The sequence below is a fragment of the Siniperca chuatsi genome, linkage group LG9, assembly GCF_020085105.1.
Source record: "Siniperca chuatsi isolate FFG_IHB_CAS linkage group LG9, ASM2008510v1, whole genome shotgun sequence".
Taxonomy (NCBI): Eukaryota; Metazoa; Chordata; class Actinopteri; order Centrarchiformes; family Sinipercidae; genus Siniperca; species Siniperca chuatsi.
In genome coordinates this window covers 1,192,155-1,215,015 of record NC_058050.1, presented here as the reverse complement: position 1 = coordinate 1,215,015, position 22,861 = coordinate 1,192,155, and the positions used below count along the sequence as shown (strand labels likewise).

The 22,861-nt window shown below is 46.0% G+C and overlaps 1 protein-coding gene across 1 annotated transcript in view; it reads left to right on the top strand.

Annotated features, from left to right (window-relative positions):
- The window catches only part of cpne4a (copine IVa), a 93,433-nt gene extending 70,855 nt beyond the window's left edge, over positions 1-22,578 (top strand). Inside the window, exons 11-16 of the mRNA XM_044206872.1 lie at positions 6,693-6,826; positions 9,020-9,074; positions 11,037-11,088; positions 13,942-14,075; positions 14,708-14,944; positions 18,858-22,578. Coding sequence (XP_044062807.1) covers positions 6,693-6,826; positions 9,020-9,074; positions 11,037-11,088; positions 13,942-14,075; positions 14,708-14,944; positions 18,858-18,989 — 744 coding nt within the window. The 3' untranslated portion in view covers positions 18,990-22,578. The remainder of the gene's footprint in view (positions 1-6,692; positions 6,827-9,019; positions 9,075-11,036; positions 11,089-13,941; positions 14,076-14,707; positions 14,945-18,857) is intronic.
- Positions 22,579-22,861: the final 283 nt, after the last annotated feature.

Genomic DNA, 22,861 nt, shown 5'->3' with positions numbered 1-22,861 from the left:
TACTAGACCTGCCTCCACCTGACCTGACTCTACTAGACCTGCCTCCACCTGATCTGACTCCACCTGACCTGCCTCCACCTGACCTGACTCCACCTGATCTGCCTCCACCTGACCTGACTCTACTAGACCTGCCTCCACCTGATCTGACTCCACCTGACCTGCCTCCACCTGACCTGACTCCACCTGACCTGACTCTACTAGACCCGCCTCCACCTGACCTGCCTCCACCTGACCTGACTCTACTAGACCTGCCTCCACCTGACCTGCCTCCACCTGACCTGACTCTACTAGACCTGACTCCACCTGACCTGCCTCCACCTGATCTGCCTCCACCTGATCTGACTCCACCTGACCTGCCTCCACCTGACCTGACTCTACTAGACCTGCCTCCACCTGATCTGACTCCACCTGACCTGCCTCCACCTGACCCGCCTCCACCTGACCTGACTCTACTAGACCTGCCTCCACCTGATCTGACTCCACCTGACCTGCCTCTACTAGACCTGCCTCCACCTGACCTGACTCTACTAGACCTGCCTCCACCTGACCTGACTCCACCTGACCTGCCTCCACCTGATCTGACTCCACCTGACCTGCCTCCACCTGACCTGACTCTACTAGACCTGCCTCCACCTGACCCGCCTCCACCTGACCTGACTCTACTAGACCTGCCTCCACCTGATCTGACTCCACCTGACCTGCCTCCACCTGACCTGACTCTACTAGACCTGCCTCCACCTGACCTGCCTCCACCTGACCCGCCTCCACCTGACCCGCCTCCACCTGATCTGCCTCCACCTGACCTGACTCTACTAGACCTGCCTCCACCTGATCTGACTCCACCTGACCTGCCTCTACTAGACCTGCCTCCACCTGACCTGACTCTACTAGACCTGCCTCCACCTGATCTGACTCCACCTGACCTGCCTCCACCTGACCTGACTCCACCTGATCTGCCTCCACCTGACCTGACTCTACTAGACCTGCCTCCACCTGATCTGACTCCACCTGACCTGCCTCCACCTGACCTGACTCCACCTGACCTGACTCTACTAGACCTGCCTCCACCTGATCTGACTCCACCTGACCTGCCTCCACCTGACCTGCCTCCACCTGACCTGACTCTACTAGACCTGCCTCCACCTGACCCGCCTCCACCTGACCTGCCTCCACCTGACCTGACTCTACTAGACCTGCCTCCACCTGATCTGACTCCACCTGACCTGCCTCCACCTGACCTGACTCCACCTGATCTGCCTCCACCTGACCTGACTCTACTAGACCTGCCTCCACCTGACCTGCCTCCACCTGACCTGACTCTACTAGACCTGCCTCCACCTGACCTGCCTCCACCTGACCCGCCTCCACCTGACCTGACTCTACTAGACCTGCCTCCACCTGATCTGACTCCACCTGACCTGCCTCCACCTGACCTGACTCTACTAGACCTGCCTCCACCTGACCTGCCTCCACCTGACCCGCCTCCACCTGACCCACCTCCACCTGATCTGCCTCCACCTGACCTGACTCTACTAGACCTGCCTCCACCTGATCTGACTCCACCTGACCTGCCTCTACTAGACCTGCCTCCACCTGACCTGACTCTACTAGACCTGCCTCCACCTGACCTGACTCCACCTGATCTGCCTCCACCTGACCTGACTCTACTAGACCTGCCTCCACCTGATCTGACTCCACCTGACCTGCCTCCACCTGACCTGACTCCACCTGACCTGACTCTACTAGACCTGCCTCCACCTGATCTGACTCCACCTGACCTGCCTCCACCTGACCTGCCTCCACCTGACCTGACTCTACTAGACCTGCCTCCACCTGACCTGCCTCCACCTGACCTGACTCTACTAGACCTGCCTCCACCTGACCCGCCTCCACCTGACCCGCCTCCACCTGATCTGCCTCCACCTGACCTGACTCTACTAGACCTGCCTCCACCTGATCTGACTCCACCTGACCTGCCTCCACCTGACCTGACTCCACCTGACCTGCCTCTACTAGACCTGCCTCCACCTGACCTGACTCTACTAGACCTGCCTCCACCTGATCTGACTCCACCTGACCTGCCTCCACCTGACCTGACTCCACCTGATCTGCCTCCACCTGACCCGCCTCCACCTGACCTGCCTCCACCTGATCTGACTCCACCTGACCTGCCTCCACCTGACCTGACTCTACTAGACCTGCCTCCACCTGACCCGCCTCCACCTGACCCGCCTCCACCTGACCTGACTCTACTAGACCTGCCTCCACCTGATCTGACTCCACCTGACCTGCCTCCACCTGACCTGACTCTACTAGACCTGCCTCCACCTGACCTGCCTCCACCTGACCCGCCTCCACCTGACCCGCCTCCACCTGATCTGCCTCCACCTGACCTGACTCTACTAGACCTGCCTCCACCTGATCTGACTCCACCTGACCTGCCTCTACTAGACCTGCCTCCACCTGACCTGACTCTACTAGACCTGCCTCCACCTGATCTGACTCCACCTGACCTGCCTCCACCTGACCTGACTCCACCTGATCTGCCTCCACCTGACCTGACTCTACTAGACCTGCCTCCACCTGACCTGCCTCCACCTGACCTGACTCTACTAGACCTGCCTCCACCTGACCTGCCTCCACCTGACCCGCCTCCACCTGACCTGACTCTACTAGACCTGCCTCCACCTGATCTGACTCCACCTGACCTGCCTCCACCTGACCTGACTCTACTAGACCTGCCTCCACCTGACCTGCCTCCACCTGACCCGCCTCCACCTGACCCACCTCCACCTGATCTGCCTCCACCTGACCTGACTCTACTAGACCTGCCTCCACCTGATCTGACTCCACCTGACCTGCCTCTACTAGACCTGCCTCCACCTGACCTGACTCTACTAGACCTGCCTCCACCTGACCTGACTCCACCTGATCTGCCTCCACCTGACCTGACTCTACTAGACCTGCCTCCACCTGATCTGACTCCACCTGACCTGCCTCCACCTGACCTGCCTCCACCTGACCTGACTCTACTAGACCTGCCTCCACCTGACCTGCCTCCACCTGACCTGACTCTACTAGACCTGCCTCCACCTGACCCGCCTCCACCTGACCCGCCTCCACCTGATCTGCCTCCACCTGACCTGACTCTACTAGACCTGCCTCCACCTGATCTGACTCCACCTGACCTGCCTCCACCTGACCTGACTCCACCTGATCTGCCTCCACCTGACCTGACTCTACTAGACCTGCCTCCACCTGATCTGACTCTACCTGACCTGCCTCCACCTGACCTGACTCCACCTGACCTGACTCTACTAGACCTGCCTCCACCTGATCTGACTCCACCTGACCTGCCTCCACCTGACCTGACTCTACTAGACCTGCCTCCACCTGACCTGCCTCCACCTGACCCGCCTCCACCTGACCTGCCTCCACCTGACCTGACTCTACTAGACCTGCCTCCACCTGATCTGACTCCACCTGACCTGCCTCCACCTGACCTGACTCCACCTGATCTGCCTCCACCTGACCTGACTCTACTAGACCTGCCTCCACCTGATCTGACTCCACCTGACCTTCCTCCACCTGACCTGCCTCCACCTGACCTGACTCTACTAGACCTGCCTCCACCTGACCCGCCTCCACCTGACCCGCCTCCACCTGACCTGACTCTACTAGACCTGCCTCCATCTGATCTGACTCCACCTGACCTGCCTCCACCTGACCTGACTCTACTAGACCTGCCTCCACCTGACCTGCCTCCACCTGACCCGCCTCCACCTGACCCGCCTCCACCTGATCTGCCTCCACCTGACCTGACTCTACTAGACCTGCCTCCACCTGATCTGACTCCACCTGACCTGCCTCTACTAGACCTGCCTCCACCTGACCTGACTCTACTAGACCTGCCTCCACCTGATCTGACTCCACCTGACCTGCCTCCACCTGACCTGACTCCACCTGATCTGCCTCCACCTGACCTGACTCTACTAGACCTGCCTCCACCTGACCTGCCTCCACCTGACCCGCCTCCACCTGACCCGCCTCCACCTGATCTGCCTCCACCTGACCTGACTCTACTAGACCTGCCTCCACCTGACCTGACTCCACCTGACCTGACTCCACCTGACCTGACTCTACTAGACCTGCCTCCACCTGATCTGACTCCACCTGACCTGCCTCCACCTGACCTGCCTCCACCTGACCTGACTCTACTAGACCTGCCTCCACCTGATCTGACTCCACCTGACCTGCCTCCACCTGACCTGACTCTACTAGACCTGCCTCCACCTGATCTGACTCCACCTGACCTGCCTCCACCTGACCTGACTCTACTAGACCTGCCTCCACCTGACCTGCCTCCACCTGACCCGCCTCCACCTGACCCACCTCCACCTGACCTGACTCTACTAGACCTGCCTCCACCTGATCTGACTCCACCTGATCTGACTCCACCTGACCTGACTCTACTAGACCCGCCTCCACCTGACCCGCCTCCACCTGACCTGACTCTACTAGACCTGCCTCCACCTGACCTGCCTCCACCTGACCTGCCTCCACCTGAACTGACTCTACTAGACCTGCCTCCACCTGATCTGACTCCACCTGATCTGACTCCACCTGACCTGCCTCCACCTGTCTTGACTCTAGTAAAAAGTAAAAATGACAGTAATGTCAGTAAAGGCACATTACTTACTCGACCTGACTCAAAGCTACATAAGATTTGAAATAATAAAAGTTTGTAAAGGTTTTTATCATTTTATCATTACATTACATTTATTTAGCTGACGCTTTTATCCAAAGCGGCTTTCAATGAGTGCATTTCGACCGAGAGGATAAACGACCATCTACTATGCTGAACTGTGCTGCATTTAGAAACAAGAGGAGACGCAGAATCAGATTCTTCTGATGTCCTGATGTGGGTCAGAGCTCGTTCCACCATTGTGGAGCCAGGACGGCAAACAGTGGTGGTTTTGTTGAGCGGTAGCTGGGCCCCCCTCGCCCCCCTGGTCCATTCGCAGCACGGTAGGCAAGAACCAGTGACTTGAATCTGATTGGAGCAGCCGGAGGAGCGGCGTAGTGAGCTGCAGAGATCGGAGGGCACGTGCAGGCAGACCAGCCAGCTAGTCTGGGCACGAGATGACGAGAGCCTGGACCAGAACCTGCGCCGCCTCCTGGGTGAGGACCGGACGTGTCCTCCTGACGTTGTGGAGGATGGCTCTGCAGGAGCGGGTCGTCGCAGCGACGCCGCTCGTTGGTCGTATCATCAGTTTGACTCTCTGTCTCGAGCTGTGGCCACACATTGTTGCGTGATTGTGTTAAATGGACAGGAAACCTCCCAGTGCATGCTGGGATACACCTCAACTCCCCGTAACTCAGAGGAAAACTGACTTCAGTTCTGCAAACTTGCTCTTCTAACAACTTTAAACATCTCGCTTCAGTCAGGCAGCGATGCAAACATGATGTCGCTCAGCGTCTTCCCGTTGTAAACACCGGAGTCAACAGCACAACAAAGCCGCATCACTTCCTGCAGCGGAGCGACGAGATCCGAGCCGCCTCGTTCGCCCCGAGTGTTTAATCGCCGTCAGAAAACACTTTCCTACAACCTGCGAGTCAGACAGGAGCTTCTTCTTCTCTCGTGTGTTTTTGAAATAACCCGCGGAGGTTTAATCGCCCAGGAGGGTCAGAGACTCGCTAAACGTGTAAACAAGCGAGGCAGCTTCAGTTCACAAAGAGAAGCAGTACAAACAGGAGTGAGGGGTTTATTCTCTGCAGCGGCGCGTCGAATCAGCTGCTTGTTTGTTGGTTGACGTCGTCTCCAGAGGAAACTCGTCTGTGTGTGAAATCAGCCTGCAGGTTACTGTAGTTCACAGTCGACTGAATGGAAAAGATGAAACTCTTCTTGTATTTAAAGACAAACAGTTCATTTCAGAAACAATGATTCCCTGTAGAACCTCATTTTCCACATGCACCTATATACCGTATATATTTAAAAAATATAATAAACATGTCAGTTCTCCTATATGACAAATACATTTATTAATTTATACACATACAGTATGTACTGTGTTTTGTATCGTAAAAGCTGACACGTACGAAGTATGAATATTGTTCCTGGTGGATTCAAACCTACAGCCTTCGTGTTGTGAGGTGACAAACACTTAAATTACTAAACTGATTTTTTACTTTCAAATATTTTGCAAAACAAACTGAATAATAAATTGATGCTTCAGCATCGCTTTGGGCCACGTAGTTACTATTTATATTTTACATACGTATATTAGGTCATGTAAAACATGTTCATATCATATATGATGTGATGAAGAATATTACCCGCCTGCTAAACGAAGCTAATTATTCCAAATTATATCACCAATAGAATGTAAATTACAGTGAAAATCAGCAGGTTCAGCGGTCGATCATGAAGAACGTAAATAAAGTTAATAACCTGCATCATCGTGCTGATGAGTTAAACACCAGAGCTCCTGAACGTAGCTCGTTAGGCTAGTTGCTAGCTAGTTAACTCCGTAGGTATCTGTGCGCAGAAGACGGTCTCGTACATGCATCGTACACGCTGCAGTTGAAGTGAATGAGGCAAAACGCAACACTTACAAGACACAGGTGTAACGTATAAAGGGTTAAAGCTAACTGGTCTGACGCTTGTCTCTGATTGGTTGTGGTGTCTCCAGGTAGCCATCGACTTCACGGCCTCTAACGGAGATCCTCGTAACAGCTGCTCTCTGCACTACATCCACCCGTACCAGCCCAACGAGTACCTGAAGGCTCTGGTGGCTGTGGGAGAGATCTGCCAGGACTACGACAGGTAGGTCTGCACCTGACCCCGACGTGACACGGCAGCCAATCAGATTAGTCCATTCATTAAAGGAAAAATGTCTGTTTTTTTTTTCAATTCTACAGCAGGTTCAAGCACAGGCAGTTAGAGTAGCGAGTGGTCGTATTCTGTTCCAGTACTGCGACCCAACGTTTCATTCAGACGCGATGAAGAAGAAGCACACACACATCTTCCTGTGCTCTTAATTCAGACTTGTTCTCTGTCTTGGTATCTTCTATTTGGTTTTAGAAGTTCCCTCAGGCTTCGCTTTCTAATATTACATTTCTGTAAAGATTGTATTTTATTCTCTGCGAGGAGAAAAGTTAAAACGTCTGATGTCTTTCTTTCTTTCTTCAGGGCTTCAGCAGGTTGAAACGAAGAGTTTAGTTTTGAGAAACACTATTTAAAACTAGAAAGCACTCAAACGGATCCATACGGAGTCTGCACCGAGGCCTTTTTCTCAAATGTTTACATATTTTAGATTTGCATCCAGATCTGCATCAAGACACAAAGTGACCAGACCCACATCCCATACATACAGTAGACTTCGAACTGAGCTGTGACCACTTTTGTTTCTGTTGCTGCAGCGCCACCTATTGCTGAATGATGTGCGCACGTATCATAGATTGGTTACAATCGCACAATGTGTTCAAGAGTCACGGCATCTAAACGTAAAGTAGGTCACGCCTACAGCAGTCCTATAACTTGTAGTAGAAAAATGGTGCGAAGAAGAAGATTTTCGGCACCAATTTGAATGAAGATTGACTGAAATGTGTAGGAGGAGTAACAAACACCGTTTGTAGGTGGAAGCCCGTGTGGCCGATATAACCAAGAAATCCAGGAAATAAGGACATGACTTACGAGACAAATGGTGGCGCTATCTACACCAACAGCTAATCAGTTCTTCACTGGCGACAAGTGAACTTTTTTAAATTATAACCGACGGACACCCAAGATTAAAAACTATTAGTCCTCAAGTGAGGTCATTGGTCAGAGCCTTTAAAAATGCCTTTGTGTGTTTTCTGATCTGCATCCTTTTTGGTGAAGGTTTGGTTTTGTTTAGGCAACTAAAACTACGGTTCAAAGATTTTCTTCAGGGTTAAAGGAAACCGACATCTTGGACGTGAACCACATTCTGCGATGTCACGTGATGTTGAGAGTCACACAGTCAGCTTAAAGCAATAGTTGGGAAGTACTCTGATGTTCAGATGGATCGCGGTCTCATGTCTGCGTGTTCAGGGCGTGGTTAGCCTAGCTTAGCATAAAGACTGGAATCAGGGGAAAACAGCTAGCCTGGCTCTGTCCAAAGTTCAAAAATACACCTACCAACGCCTCTAAAGCTCTCCGATTAACACGCTGTATCTTGTTTATTTAATCTGAACACAAACAGAAATGTAAAAAACACGGTTTGAGGTTTTAAAGGGAGTAATGAGCAGGAACTATATCTGGACAAACAACATGTGTATCCATCCGCCCAGTGCTTCGGTCCAGTGTCTCAAGCTACGGGTTTATAGATACGGTTGGTTCACCGACTGCTGTTCAATGAAAGCGTCTTCCACATTAAATTTAAACAAACTAATATATTATTATGATATTTTAAAGTGTAAAAGGTGAACTCCTTTGAATTGGCAGTGATTTAAACCTAAAGGTTAGAGAACTGAAACGACGGTTCAGTCCCCCGGACCGGCAGGACGAAACAAGCGAAGAACAGCGCTTGCCCCCACTGAGGTGCCCTTGAGCAAGGCCTTGAACCCCATCTGCTCCAGTGGAGCTGCTCCACGGCCAGCAGATCAGACTGTGGTTGTACTGGGAAGCTTCCAGGTGTACCTGAGTGAACGTGATCAAGGCGTACCTGGTACAATAAGACTAACAGCAGCACATAAAAAAAAAACATTCTTAATTTAAGTGGACAATTTGTCTCCTTGTTTTTGTGATAAAATGTGTCTCCTCTAACTCTTTCACTTTCCTTCACTTTTCAGTTGTATGATCTGAGCAGGAAGTAATCACCTCTCAGCTTCCCAGACAATCCCACAGCCAATCAGAAGTAATTTCTTTGCTTTGTGTTGAAGTAGTGGCGGTCTGAATGAGCTCGTTACCTCCTGCTGGCAGCCAATCACAAACCCTCCTCCAGCGTCTCTTTTCTATTTAAACCCTCAGACTTTTCTGTGTTTTTTCTTCTCGCAGTGACAAAATGTTCCCGGCGTTCGGCTTCGGCGCTCAGATCCCTCCTGACTACAAGGTAATTTAGCTGCTCAGCTCGCCGTCTCTCCCAGCATGCTCTCTGTCAGCGGGGCAAGCCTGGGGAGGGAGAGGCGGACCCTGCCAGACGCCAGTGATTACCTGCCCTCCTCCTCCTCCTCCTCACCCCGGGGGGGCCGCCCCTTCACTTCCCTTCCCATGATGCCATGCAGCGCCCGGCGGCTGCTTGTCTGATGCTGCATTCACATCGTATGCTAAAACGTGATTATCTCCATTCAAGTGTCACTGCCTAGAAATACTGAGTTTCCACGTCCAGCTAAGTTTCCGGGACAGGAGATCAAAGTTAAAGTGAGATTCTGTAACTTTGGAACAAATGAAAAGTTGGTTTCATCAGTAACAAACGTTAACTGATATTACTGAGTCAGTTCACCGACTTTATTCTACTTGTGCTGCTGTTTTTAGCGACATTTTAGCAAATCACAGATAACATTTATTCAGATTTATCAGGTAGTTAATAATAACAACAAACGTAGACTTTAGGGTCAACATAAAATACGACAACAATAATAGCAACAAAAATGATAATACCTAAATCCACAAAAAATAGTACTACCTGAGAAAATAATGAGGGCGGGCTAGGCGTGGGTGGGAGAAGGGGGCAGTAGTGCCGCATGAGCCTCCGGAGTGTTTATATGACATAGATATTTAACAATTCTATGTATTACTGTTCACGACAGTCTGGCGAAGGCTGGGATTATGCTCAACAAAAGGTGGCAGTCCTCTATAGAGGGGCGGCATCGGACAACTTAAAGATCGTGCTGCGCAGCACCGCCGCAGTTTGGACCCAGTCTGCAGAATCTCCCGATCCTGGTACAGAACTGTACCTCTACACCTGCTACACGCTCGTAATTTTCTGACACAAAAAAAATCCTTATTTTAAGTTACGTACGTAAGTTACGTAACCTACGTAAGTTAAGTCACGGGATTTACTTCACGTGACTTATTTATTTTAACCGTAACCGTGAGCTTTTCCTAAACCTAACCAAACTGCGACCGCTTCGCATCGTTAACCACGTGTTTATTGTTACCATGACAACGAAGGTCTGGTGCGCCTGTTGCTGGACATTCGTAGGATTATGCACGAAAAATGGTGCGTTACTTTTTGTAAGATATCCACGAACCGTTGTATGAGGATACGTTGCGATAATTTCTGATGACGCATACAGTTAACACGCAGGATGGGCAGGCTAGCCGCCATGCACACGCTAACGTCAAGTCAAAAGCATTAATAGACAATAAAAACAAGGATAAGTCAGTGTTGTCATTCAGGTCCTCATATCCTCAAAGTCAAACATCTATTCTGTATTTTTCTTCTTGTCAACAAATCTCATGTTCGGACTCAAACCAGCAGTAAAGATTTACGTCTTCAGCAGGAACCAATGGGCTCGCAGCTGAGAGCAGCAGACAGGAAGTCAGACGGTACTGAGGGACGGAGCGACACATTGTTGGTTTGGATTCCTTTCATGGGTTTTGCTGACAATAACAACAATTTAAATAATGTCACCAGAGTTATACTTGTAGGAATCCTTTTGTCTTCCTTTAGTTTCCATGACAAACATAAAAGCTTTTGTCTTTCCAATATGAAGTGAATGCAGCATCAGTGGCTGGAGTGATTGAGACTTCCTGTACAGTGGTGGCCCCACCGTCACCTCGCAGTCATGCACAGCTCGCAATTAAAGTGTCCCGTCTCACCTGTGGGAGAGAGGCAGACAGAGCGAGAGGGGGGGGGGGTCACCTGTCCTGTGCGCCGGGTCGGTTGTTTTAATAAGACAGAGGAAGGGAAGAGTCAGCTGCTCAGATTAGATGTCAAGAAGAAGAAAAAAAAAGATGAAGAGGGATGAAGGTGAAGAGAGAGCGAGGGCACTTATTTCATTGTTGAAGCTCTTTCTTCTGTTGATGCAGAGATCAAACAGACTTCCTGTGTCTCCCCCCTCCTCTCCAGGTCTCCCATGATTTTGCAGTGAATTTTAACGAGGAGAACCCGGAGTGTGCAGGTAGGTGCTGTGATTTCCTGCTCTAATATTTGACAGTGAGCCTCAGAAGTCAGAGCTCTTTGATCTGAGAGTTTAGTTTGATGATGACGAGGCTGCGGGTGGAAGCAGCTGCGTCAGTCTGAAGCCTCTAATGACGGAGGAGCTGACCGCGTCTCCGGGTGACTCCAGCTCAGGTGTAGAAGCACCTTTAGGAGGCTGCTGATCTTGACGTCCAGCTTCAGTCTGCAGGGTGAGAATCTGAGAAATTTAACACGCTAACACCAACATACAGGCCTGTTTTGGGAACCAACATGACGACAGAGACTATCAAAGCCGTCAGGAGAGCGAGAGCCCGTAACAGCTCATCAGGTGTGCTGCTGTTCTCTCTACAGCCACGTTAGTTCAGCCTGAATCTGTTCACATGCAGTCAGACTGTCCCGTCAGAGCAGCCGAACCAGCAGTCAGCAGCTGTTAAAAAGAAATTACAGTAAAAGAAAACAGGCCTAAAACAGAGATGATGATTGACTCTCTATGGTGTTCACGATCAACCATTAAACGTTTGAGTATTCGCAGCCTCTGTGCAAATATTCTTTAGTCCTTTAAGAGCTGATCAAGTTCAAAGAGCCTGGAAAGAGAAAAGGGAAAACAGAATATACCATTTCACAGTTTTGTTCAGCAACTTTATCTCTTTTTCAAGACAAACAACAACATATAAAGAGTTAAAATAAAAAAGAGTGAGGTAATTAAAACTCTCCCTGCATCCCTCCGGATCACTGCATCTGTATTGATCTTATTGATCAGTGCTGAGCTCTAATCAGCTGATGGCTCCTCAGTCTGTCTCCTAACCTGCAGACATTAAACTTTCACACAGTGAGCTGGAAACTGGAGACGTTACAGAACAACAACCTGCGGCCTTTATTCACCTGCTGTTTAATGAGCTCAGGCTGGGCCTAGAAGCTAACTGGACATAGCAGCTAATTCTAAGCTAACGGGAACTTGAAGCTAATGCTGGTTGACGCAATGTCGGCAGAACGGGAGGAACACGAAAAGCTCCTGCTCTTCCGATGGGGGAGTGTTTACATGTTATTCCACGATGGTTACGCCCAATGCTAACCGTGTCGTCACACAAGATCAACAGCCTTACTTAGGCTTGTTGTTACGAGCGCCTGTTTTTAAGCTGAATTGACTGTATTAGTGAATTGAATTGAATTGAAATGAAAATGAGAGAGAAAAATGCCCACATTCTTGTGAGGAGAAGTCCTGTCTATACCGTCACGCCTCTCGTTGGTCGTGAGTCACGATTCCTACAAGCTAACGCTAAGCTAACTGGACACACAAGTCCACAATTCCATTTATGGCAAACTTTACACAAATTGTTAGCATTAGAGACAAAAGACCTCCTCTAAACCTTGTGCTTGTTGAAGACAAAAAAGAAAATGATGTCATCACCTAAAGGAAAACTGACATTTTGGGAAGTCTCAGAATCCAGTACATGACAAGTTTAGCCTAGCTCAGCACAAAGACTGGAAGCGGGGGGAAACTGCTAGCCTAGCTTGGTTAAAGGAGAAAAACAACTCCAAGTCCAGTTATATACTGTATATATTGCATGTTGTTTATTGAACAAACAGGTGGGAACATAGCAGCAGTTAGCTTTATCTTAACATGATGGACTGGTGATTAACTTGTTAGCTAACAAAATACAAAATGGAAGTCAGACAGGCGGAGCTACGCTAGCACCATGTTGTTCTCTCCTTCTCTCTGTTTACTGGGTCAGAGAGAGAGACAGACTCTGTTTAGCTGAAGGTCTCTCGCCCTCTCGGCTGCTAAAGGTCATTGATCGGCTCAGAGAGACACTTCAACACCGACACTCTCAATTAAGACTCAGAGAGTGTGTGAAGGAGATGGTGTTCTCGGTGACCTTCACACATTAAATCACATTACTGCTGCCTCCGGGCATGCTGGGACGCCTCTAAACACATCCAGAGAATAAACTTGACGGGTCCTCCAGAGTCTGCAGAGTCTTTTTCTCACTGGTTGTGTTTGTGGAGGAAAAGTTGGAGCCATTTTCTCTGCTTAAAAATGTTTAGGAACATGTAGAGAAATATAGTGACTCTGTAGTTGTATCCTTTACTTAAGTAAAAGTATTATCAGCTAAAGTTACTTAAAGTGTGACAGTGAGAGTCGTCCCTGTGCAGTAAAACGCTTCCTGTCAGTGTTTTATTATATCTGATGTTTCTGGATTCATATTCCTGCTGCATTCATGTGTGTGTTGCATTTTACTGCTGCAGATGTTTCAGGTCGAGCTCATTTTAACTGCTTTATATCCTGTTGGGTAGTTTAACCTGCAGCAATGCATCATGGTCTATAAGATCATCACATGTTTGCAGCGTCGCCGTCCTGTGAGAACCACGTATCTCTAAAAAGTCTTCCTGAGCTCAGAGAAACAGCCTGTTTTCAGCTCTGCGACGATGCGTTCCCAGCTGATCCGAGGGGGGGTTAAAGAGTTTATTCAGCTTCAGGAGGAGGAGAGTTTCCTCAGCACATGAAGGAAACTCTTCATCCTTCAGCTCCTCACAAACACCTGGAGATACGCGGTTTCCACTGGACAGGAAGGGGCTGAAACACTGTGATCTGTGAAGTAACTGAAGCTGTCAGGCAAATGTAGTGACGTAAAAAGTACAATATTTACTTCTGAGAGTAAGTACGTCAAATCTGTACTTAATTACAGTACTTGCACTTCCACCACTGAAACCAGGGATGTTTTGGATTCTTCCTGATTCAGTTCAAGCAGACCAGTTATGTTTCCTGAGGGAGTGTATTCACTTTTGTGCTTCCTGACACTGATTTATATGTTTTGTTTTTGTGTCCTGTCAGGTATCCAGGGGGTGGTGGAGGCCTACCAGGCCTGCCTCCCCAAGCTGCAGCTCTATGGTCCCACCAACATTGCCCCCATCATCCAGAAGGTGGCCAACTCCGCCTCACAGGAGGTCCACACCAAAGAGGCCATGGTGAGAGAATTAACTTTCTTTGAGGTTGTTTGAGTTTGTTGTTCAACTGAACACCAGGAACCGTAAAGAAAAAGTGACATTGTTTTCAGCACATAACTGAAGGCTATTGGAATTTATTTACCTGTGTTTAACTGACATTACTTGTACGCTGCTACAGCCAAAAGTATTTCAGAAAACAGAAATGTCAGAAAGATTAAAGAAAAGAAAACATAACTATACTTATGTAACATCTTTTGCTTTGGTCTTCATTTGGCTGGTTAGTTTATGGTCAGGTTTGGTTCTTTTTAACAAGTATTCAAATATAGTTTTGAAATTTTGAGGACAGACGTGAAGTTGATTTGCTGAATACAGCAGGTGCATAAAATTAACTTATTATTAACTTACTAATTAATGATGTTGTCTTTTTTTAAATTTTATGTCTTGTGTTGTCTCTTTATTTTAATATTTGAGCTTCCTTTTATTGTTATAATATTATATTATCTATCTCTTTGTAAGATAGATAAACAAAAGATAAAAAAATAACTATGACAACCTGATAACCAACTGGAGTTCAATTTACTGAAGAAGTGAACTGACAGACGAGTGAACTCGGGAGAAACATCTGATTGCTGTTTTTATATTCTGTCTCCCAGCAATACTTCATCCTGCTGATCCTGACAGACGGCGTCATCACCGACATGGCCGACACGAGGGAGGCCATCGTCAAGGCCTCCCACTTCCCCATGTCTGTCATCATCGTTGGGATTGGGAACGCCGACTTCAGCGACATGCAGATGCTGGACGGTGACGACGGGATCCTGCGATCGCCTAAAGGAGAGCCTGTCCTCCGGGACATCGTCCAGTTCGTCCCCTTCCGCAACTTCAAACATGTGAGTCTATCGGACTTCAGTAGAATAAAAGACACAGATGTCCATTTACCTTCAGAGCAGTGAGTTTCTCTGTCATTGTCTTTGTCTTCTCAAGTTCCTCCCTACTGAGGAGTACCCCAAGGCACGATTTTGGGTCCTTTTATTGTTTCCTATTTATAAGGTTCCTTTTTCATTATTCAGAGACACAACATTAGTTTCTGTTGCTTTGGCCTGTATATTATTGTGCCTGTCATATATCATACACTTAGTTGCCAGTTTATTAGGTACACCTAGCTAAAATTAATGCAGTCTAATACAACAGTCCTGCAACAAATCCTTCATGAAGGTTATAATGTTCAGACTGTGTTGATTCTTGATTATACTGTATAGTGTTTCTAATATTTAGTCTACCCTCACTGAAATAAACTCCATCTAAAGTTCTCAGTATAACACAACAGCTCTCTAATATACTTTCAACATAAACTGAACATCATGAAGGGAGGATTTATTGCAGTATTGCTGTTGTAGTAGACTGCATTAGTTTTAGCTCAGTGTACCTAATAAACTGGCACCTGAGTGTTTATTATAACAACTTCCTCCAGCTAATTAGGGGTAATGCCATGATTTGTGTAGAACAGTGGTCACCAACCTTTTCGCCTCAAAAATTACTTCTCATGAGATCTACGATTCAGAATTACAAGAAATAAAAGCTCATAGCAGGGCTAGGCAATAAGTCAACATTATTGTTTATCAGGTTGGAACTGTGTTGTGATAATATGGCCGTTTTGTGTCATCATTTGATATAATTTAATATTGTGTTATTGATTTCACCTATATTACTAAGGACTAGCCCACAGAGATGTTATAATGCTGCCTCTTCCTATATATATTTTTGCTGCAGTGACCATGAATATGACTATTATTAAATTCTTTCATAAGCAAACTAAGGCACAGTGTGAATGAAAACCAGACTAGAAGACAACATCAAATTTAGAAAAAAGGAGTGGATTTCAGGCAACATGCCAATAATGGAAAAAGTCAATTTCTTGTGCTGAAAGTTATATATAAGTATATAAGTCGCTGCTAACCTCAGTGACAAAAATAATACATTTTCTGTAGCTGCTTCACAATAAAAGCCTCCATGAGAGCTGTCAATGGAAAGCTTTTACTCTGATATGCTGTAGGAATACATTGCATTCTGGTAAATAGTATTAATTATAATTATTAATTAATAATTAATTACCTTTCAAATTAAGTTAATTACGATCAACTCACAAAGGTCGACAGGTCTGTGACTCGTGGTGTAGGACGACACGGACATCAGTGGGAGGTTCGCTGTTAGGGAAGCACCTTAAAGAATAATTTCCTGATGTTGTTATAGCAACCAGTACCAATTCCCCAAACCCATCCCAACTCACTGAAGATGTTTTTCTAAAACTCAGCTGTGATGAGTTTGCAGATCTCATGCTAAATCAGTTCTTAAAACTCAGCTTTACATGAAGGCTTTCACGTAGTTTCACTGGTTTCCTCTTTTATTTGCATCTTTTGCCCTCTGTTTTACCTGTACAGTATTTTTTAACAGGTTTTTACTTTCCTTTGCCTCATTTCATCATAAATTTGCTTTGTTCATCTCACTAGAATTTAGAGCACTTGTTGTTTGCTGTGTAAATTAAGTTATTATTACAAACACATTTAGCTGTTGACATTCTCTAGAAACCTCTAAATATGAGCACCAGATGGTGTGTTAATTTGAATGATCTCTTCCTGATAGATACAGTGTGTATATATAACTTTGTGTGACCCTAAGTGTGGATGACTGTGAAGTGTTAGGAAGAAGAGAAGAGCAGAAAGAGTGATTTTATTCAGGATCAGAGCATATTGGAAGTGGAGGAGGACGAGGTGAGAGGAGAGAGTGAGTTTTCACCCTTTAAGAAGGAAGATGGGGTGGCAATCTGCCAACCAATCTAAAGAGGGACATTTTTTATTTCTCTCAAATGAATTTTCAGTCTTTAACAAGTCTGAAGGTTACAGACTGTAAACTACAGTGGAGATTTATCTTTCCAGTTCGGACTCGTTGGATATATTTTCCCTCCCGGGTTTAATCTGTGTGATGAATGGGAGTTTCTGTCTTTGGCCCAAAAGGAGGCAATTTTCATTTGACAGCAGCAGAAGGAGGCAGAGACGAGCAGCTCTGACTGACACTCCAGACAATTACCGCTGCTGTCTGGGATTTCTCCCAAAAAGAAGAAACAGAATTCAGGTTTCAAAACAACTTTAATCCACTTCGTACAGTACAGAAAAAAATGTAAATGAGGCTAAATCCATGTTTTTTTTTTGTTTTTTGTTTTTTTTACCAATCAGCTACTAATTGTTTTTACATTCTGGCTGATCTTTTTTAATGATCCACTTTGATTTCCTTCCAGGCAGCCACTGATTTCACGTTATTTCTACTAAAATAAACTTGCTTCGGGGACTTGCTGCAGATAGATAATCCATCCAGCCAAAGTTTTGTCAATTTTATTTGTTTTATGTCTAAGCCACATCATCGTCCTGTGGCACTGTGAGCAGAAACCATTTTCAGAGCTCTGCAGAGAAACGATAGCTGCGGCCAAAACAATGACACTGATTACCTTTTTTGTAGGCAAACAGTAAGCCGACATTTTTGTGGTGAAAATGGTTAGTGACAGTCTGAACTGCATTCCCTACTCTAATGTTTATTACACTCCACAACGTAAAAGTGTTTGTAACGTAACGTAAGTAACGTTTGTCTAGAGGGTGGCACTATGGGAAACGATCATGCGGTTATTATTATCTAAAGGATTCATCCTCGGGGGAGCAATAATGGCATCAGGAAATGTAATAGCTATCTGCCTGTTAGATTCTGATACTGTATTTGATATTCTGTTCATGGTGCTAGCGGAAAGGTCAGGGAGGTTGGAGAGTCTGTAAGAATCTTCCTCTGGGTCCTTGAATATCCATCCATCCATCTGTCCGTTTTCTGCGACTTATCTGGCTCTGGCTCGCTGTCGCAGCAGACTGAGTAAGGTAATCCAGACGTCCTTCTCATCTGCCACATCCTCCTCTTTCTGTTCCCAGGCCTGATGTGTGTTCTAGGCCTGCTTCAGGGTCTCCTCCCAGCTGGACAAACCTCCACAGGGAGAGGTCCAGGAGGAGTCCTGATCAGTGAACCACCTCAACTGGCTCCTTTCTCCATGAAGGAGCAGCGGTTCTCCTCCAGGCTCCTTCCAGATGTCTGAGCTCCTTTCCCTATCTCTAAGGTTGCGCGCAGCCACCCTACAGAAGAAACTCATTTAGGCCATCCGCGATCTCGTTCTTTGGGTCTCTACCCAAATCTCATGACCACATGTGAGGGTTGGAACGCAGATTGAAAACTTTGCCTTCCGGCTCAGTTCCCTCTGAACCACAACGGTTCAGTACAACACCCGCATTACTGCACCAATCCACCTGTTGATCTCACGCTCCATTTTACCATTGCTCGTGAACTCAAGACCTCCGAAATACTTAAACTCCTTTGGTCAACAATCAGTCATTATCCACAGCAAATCCCATGGCTATCTGACTAATAGATCCTGAGATATCATGTCAGAAAAGTAGACATTCACTGTGATGGATCTGCAGAAAGCTTCAACTCTGCAATTTGATTTTCACAACATGCAGTAATGAACTGAAACCAATGGCTGCCTGGAAGGAAGAAAGTCAATCTAAAACCTGAAGGATGATTGGTGAATGTTCAGCGTGAATGTGAAGTAAAGATGATTCATGGTAAATTGGATGTAAAATGCGAAACTGCCATAATGGTCGTTTAAACAGGAACCTTAAATGTTTGTCATTTTCATACCAGCCAAGAGATGAACACCTTCATGCTGCATGTACAGTATGATTGATGTTTCCTCTGTCTCCTCCTCCTTTTCAGGCGTCCCCAGCTGCCTTGGCTAAGACCGTGTTAGCAGAGGTGCCAAACCAGGTGGTTGACTACTACAACAGCAAGGGCATCAAGCCCAAAGTGCCCAGTGAGTACCAGTCTTCCAGGCAGTTCGGCCCCTGAACAACGCCACCACAGCAGCCACCAAACAGCACAACCTCTCCTGGATTGAGAAAAATGTTTACTGTCTTTTTTTCCTGTGTTGATGCTGATGCTAAAGGTACTACATGCATCATTATACCAAGTGGCTCATTTTAGACGTTATTGTGATCACTGTAGACACACAAGGCCAACAAGAAGCCTGTCAGCCTCTACACTGCATTTTACATTGGGAGGGATTTTACAGGTTGGACTTTTTGCTGGATTGCTTTATGGCACAAAACAGGTAGAAGGCGTTTATTTCCTGTCGTCATCTTTTAAAAAGAGAAGAGAAGTGGGTGAAGAAAATGCTGTTTAGGATGCTCTCAAGGGGGAAACATGACCTTCGCATCATACGATGCACACATGGGACATGCAAGCCAGTATGTGGTTTTACGTAGAAAACCATAGCCAAGGTGTTTTGATGCACATTATACGTGGGCAATATGTTTCACCCTTTAGTGTTCCTGAACACAGAAGCACAGGAGTCTCCTTGATAAATCATACTAGACGACTCCTTTCTCACCCACAACAGAACCAACACATGATATTGTTTTTCAGAACTGAGTATCGGGCAATCTTGTCGGACATAAGGCTAATGTGACTTAGAGGTCATGTCATGTGGGAGTAACTGTAATTGCTAATTTCAAACTGTTTTGCAAGCAAATTTGTTAGCTATGTAGCACTACTTTTGATATGCTTTTAAGAAGCTAATGTTTGTGTTTCTCTTTCTTTTGTGTTTGTGTTTACAATAACGTCCGGGTCACATCAGCATTTATGACAAATTATCAAAATCAGTTCATTTCAGTGGAATCGCCACAATCATTTGACTTACTTAGAAATGCAAAGTAAATCTATGCACTGCTTTTGTGTAGAGGAAAGTTGCGTAGCAAACACTGACACACGTGTTTGTGGTGTTAACCAGTCGTAAACAGTCTTGACAGGGAATGGATGGAACAGAGTCCAAAACAGAGGAAGCTATCATGTTAGCTGCATTGCACCATCTAATTTGATATAATCCTCCTCTGACACAGTATAAACTGCCAAAATGTATAGTACAATCTCTTGAATAAACTGTGATAACTTTTTGACGAGTTAGCGACCGAGCCAGCTAGTTTGGTAACCAGTAGTTAGCTTGCCAACTAGGCCTGCAAATAGTCACTACATCACCAAGCTTCCAGCACTGCCCACTTCGTGTGGACACGCAAATTAATTTTGTGGTGCCACTTTCTGGTGTGACCAGGCACTAACACTCGCAATCACCATCTTGAGTTGTCCAGTGACATGAAGGCTCACAAGTTATAAACATGGGTGTCTTTTGCTACCTTTAGTTCCATTATACATGGACACATCATAGGAAGTAGAGGTTTATGAGAAATGAGGAACAGCAGCACTAAAAGTCTCTCATCTCATCTCAGTCGTGGTCCAACTTAGGTTTCATGTATAAAATTGCTACCTGTAGCACCTTTAGCATCCGTTGTGCATGCGGGGCCTACATAGGCTGAACTGAATGTAACATTCAGGAGTGTTTTTAACGGACGTGAAAAGCACACAAACACACAACACTGACCAATCCAAACACTGCTTCCCTGCAGACAGCATGACGGGCGGGGAAACAGTCGATGAAGGAATGTATGAACCCCCCTGCTCTCCCCTTCTGGCTTGTTTTTATAAGAGTTTATCGAGATTTTGCTAAATTTCATAAGGTTCGTATGTTGTAAAGCATTTTGGATCTCTGCCAGATGAACAGCAAGCTGCCTTCACAGACGTCTGCATCCTCTACTGTTTTTTTCTAAAGGCGAGGCAGATGCATGAACTGTTGTTTTGCATGCAAATCTCCATGAAGGACTCCTCGGTCCTTGTGGTTTCTGTTTCCTGGTAGTAAATAACATGAGTAATAATGACGTTTACAATGTACCCGATGATGGGGCTGTTCTACTCTCAAGCATGTTCACATGTAAACGAAAATGTGAGTAGATTTAAAAGCACAAGTATCTTTGGAGAGATTTCTAGACTATGGTGATAGATTTTAGTCACTTTGTGCCACAACACCTGCCCATCTCTGTTTCAGTCTTTGAAGAACTGTTTCACTTTCTTTTGGTTTTCTAGACCTTTTAAGGGCACAAAAACACTGTCTACTTTTCTTTTTGTTTTTTAAGTGAATACATTTCTTGTCAGTTTTAGAAAACTTTCAATGTAAACCTTCTAAAATTCTACAGTTTGCAAGTTCTAAGTCAGGCTCAGACTTCACAACCCATCCATCCATCCATTTTTCACCACTGACGCAGATCCGGGTTGTTATGGCAGTGGACTAGGCAAGGTAGTCCAGACGTCCAGAGGTCATGGTATATCTAGAAGCGCTAAGTCAAAGGCAACTGGACTGGTCCCAGGCAGCCAAGACTTCCTACCAGTACAAAATTAAATGGAACCATTTGGATCACAGGCAATGTCTTCAAGATTCTGAAGGAAGTCCAGTTGCCTTTGACTTGGCACTTCTAGATATCCTTTTCCCTAACCATATCCTCCAGTTCTTCCTCGGGAATCTTAAGTTATAAGTCAGGATCAAACTTCACGATCCATCCTTCAATTTTCTGCTAATTGTCCGGGTCCTGGTCTCAATGGCATCAGGCTAAGCAAAGTAGTCCTCCCCGGTTACATCCTTCAGCTCCTTCTGGGGGATCCCGAGGTATTCCTAAGTCAAATGGGATTAGTAAACCCTCAAATTCTTGGTGGCACCTTACAGATGCCTGGACTCCATACAGAAACGGTTACTACTTCCGGCCACTTGTTTCTGTGATCTCATACTTTAGGTTACTACCCAAAACTCATGGCCAAAGGTGAGAGTTGGAACGAAGATTTACCGGTAGAGCTCCACCTTTATGCTCAGCTCCCTCTTCACCACAAAAGGCTGGTACAACATCTGCATTACTGCTAATTACTGCACCAATCCGCCTGTTGATCTTGAATGTCCAATTTTTTTCCTTTCTTCCGCTGAGTTTGACAACATCTACTACTCCTGAATTCCTGACCCTGGACGTCTGACTCTGTCCTGTTTTACCTGATCAACTTTGCACATCATGTCAAACCAATCGCTAGACAAGAACAAAAATACTAGACTCTGACGAAAGACAAAAATATCATGTAGTCTCATTCTGGCATAAACTATCATTTGATAGAAATATTACTTCCTGTTTATCGCAGTGTTAACCAGCACTTATTGGCCAAGCAGTGTCATGTGATGAGTAAAATCATTATTTTTATGTTTTATGTTTTTAAGTTAATTTCATGTGTTTTTACTATAAACACTCATTAAAACAAAGCAGGATTTTTTCCACATTAATGACTTGTGCTGGCCATTTCAGGAACCTTCTTAATACCCTGTTTTTCATACCTGTACATTTCCATATTATGTCCAACTACTACACAGGCCGTTTTTAGTTTAGCGTTTGGTTAGGATTAATGATTGGATGACTGGACAGGTGTTGGGACACATGAGTTATATTTGTGTTAACATGCAGTATTGTGTGCAAAACAATGATAACCTGACTTATGATAATAAAAGTTTTAACAGTAACCTCTGAGTGTGTCAGTGTATTATGTATAAGTAATAAGTAATAGTGCATGAACTGTCAAGTTAAGTGTGGGTTATTAAGATTATTATGAGACGGAGGATATTGCACAGCAGTAATAGAAGTATGAATAAATATCTTAGTAGCTCTTCTGGAACTTTCAATCAAATTACATGCTCTTCATGAGCAGATGGATTTAGCCCATGTTGTCATCGTATCGTAGATGTTGAAATGTCAAAGATTTCACTTTAGCGTTAACTTTTTAACTTTTAAAGATATTCTGCTTTC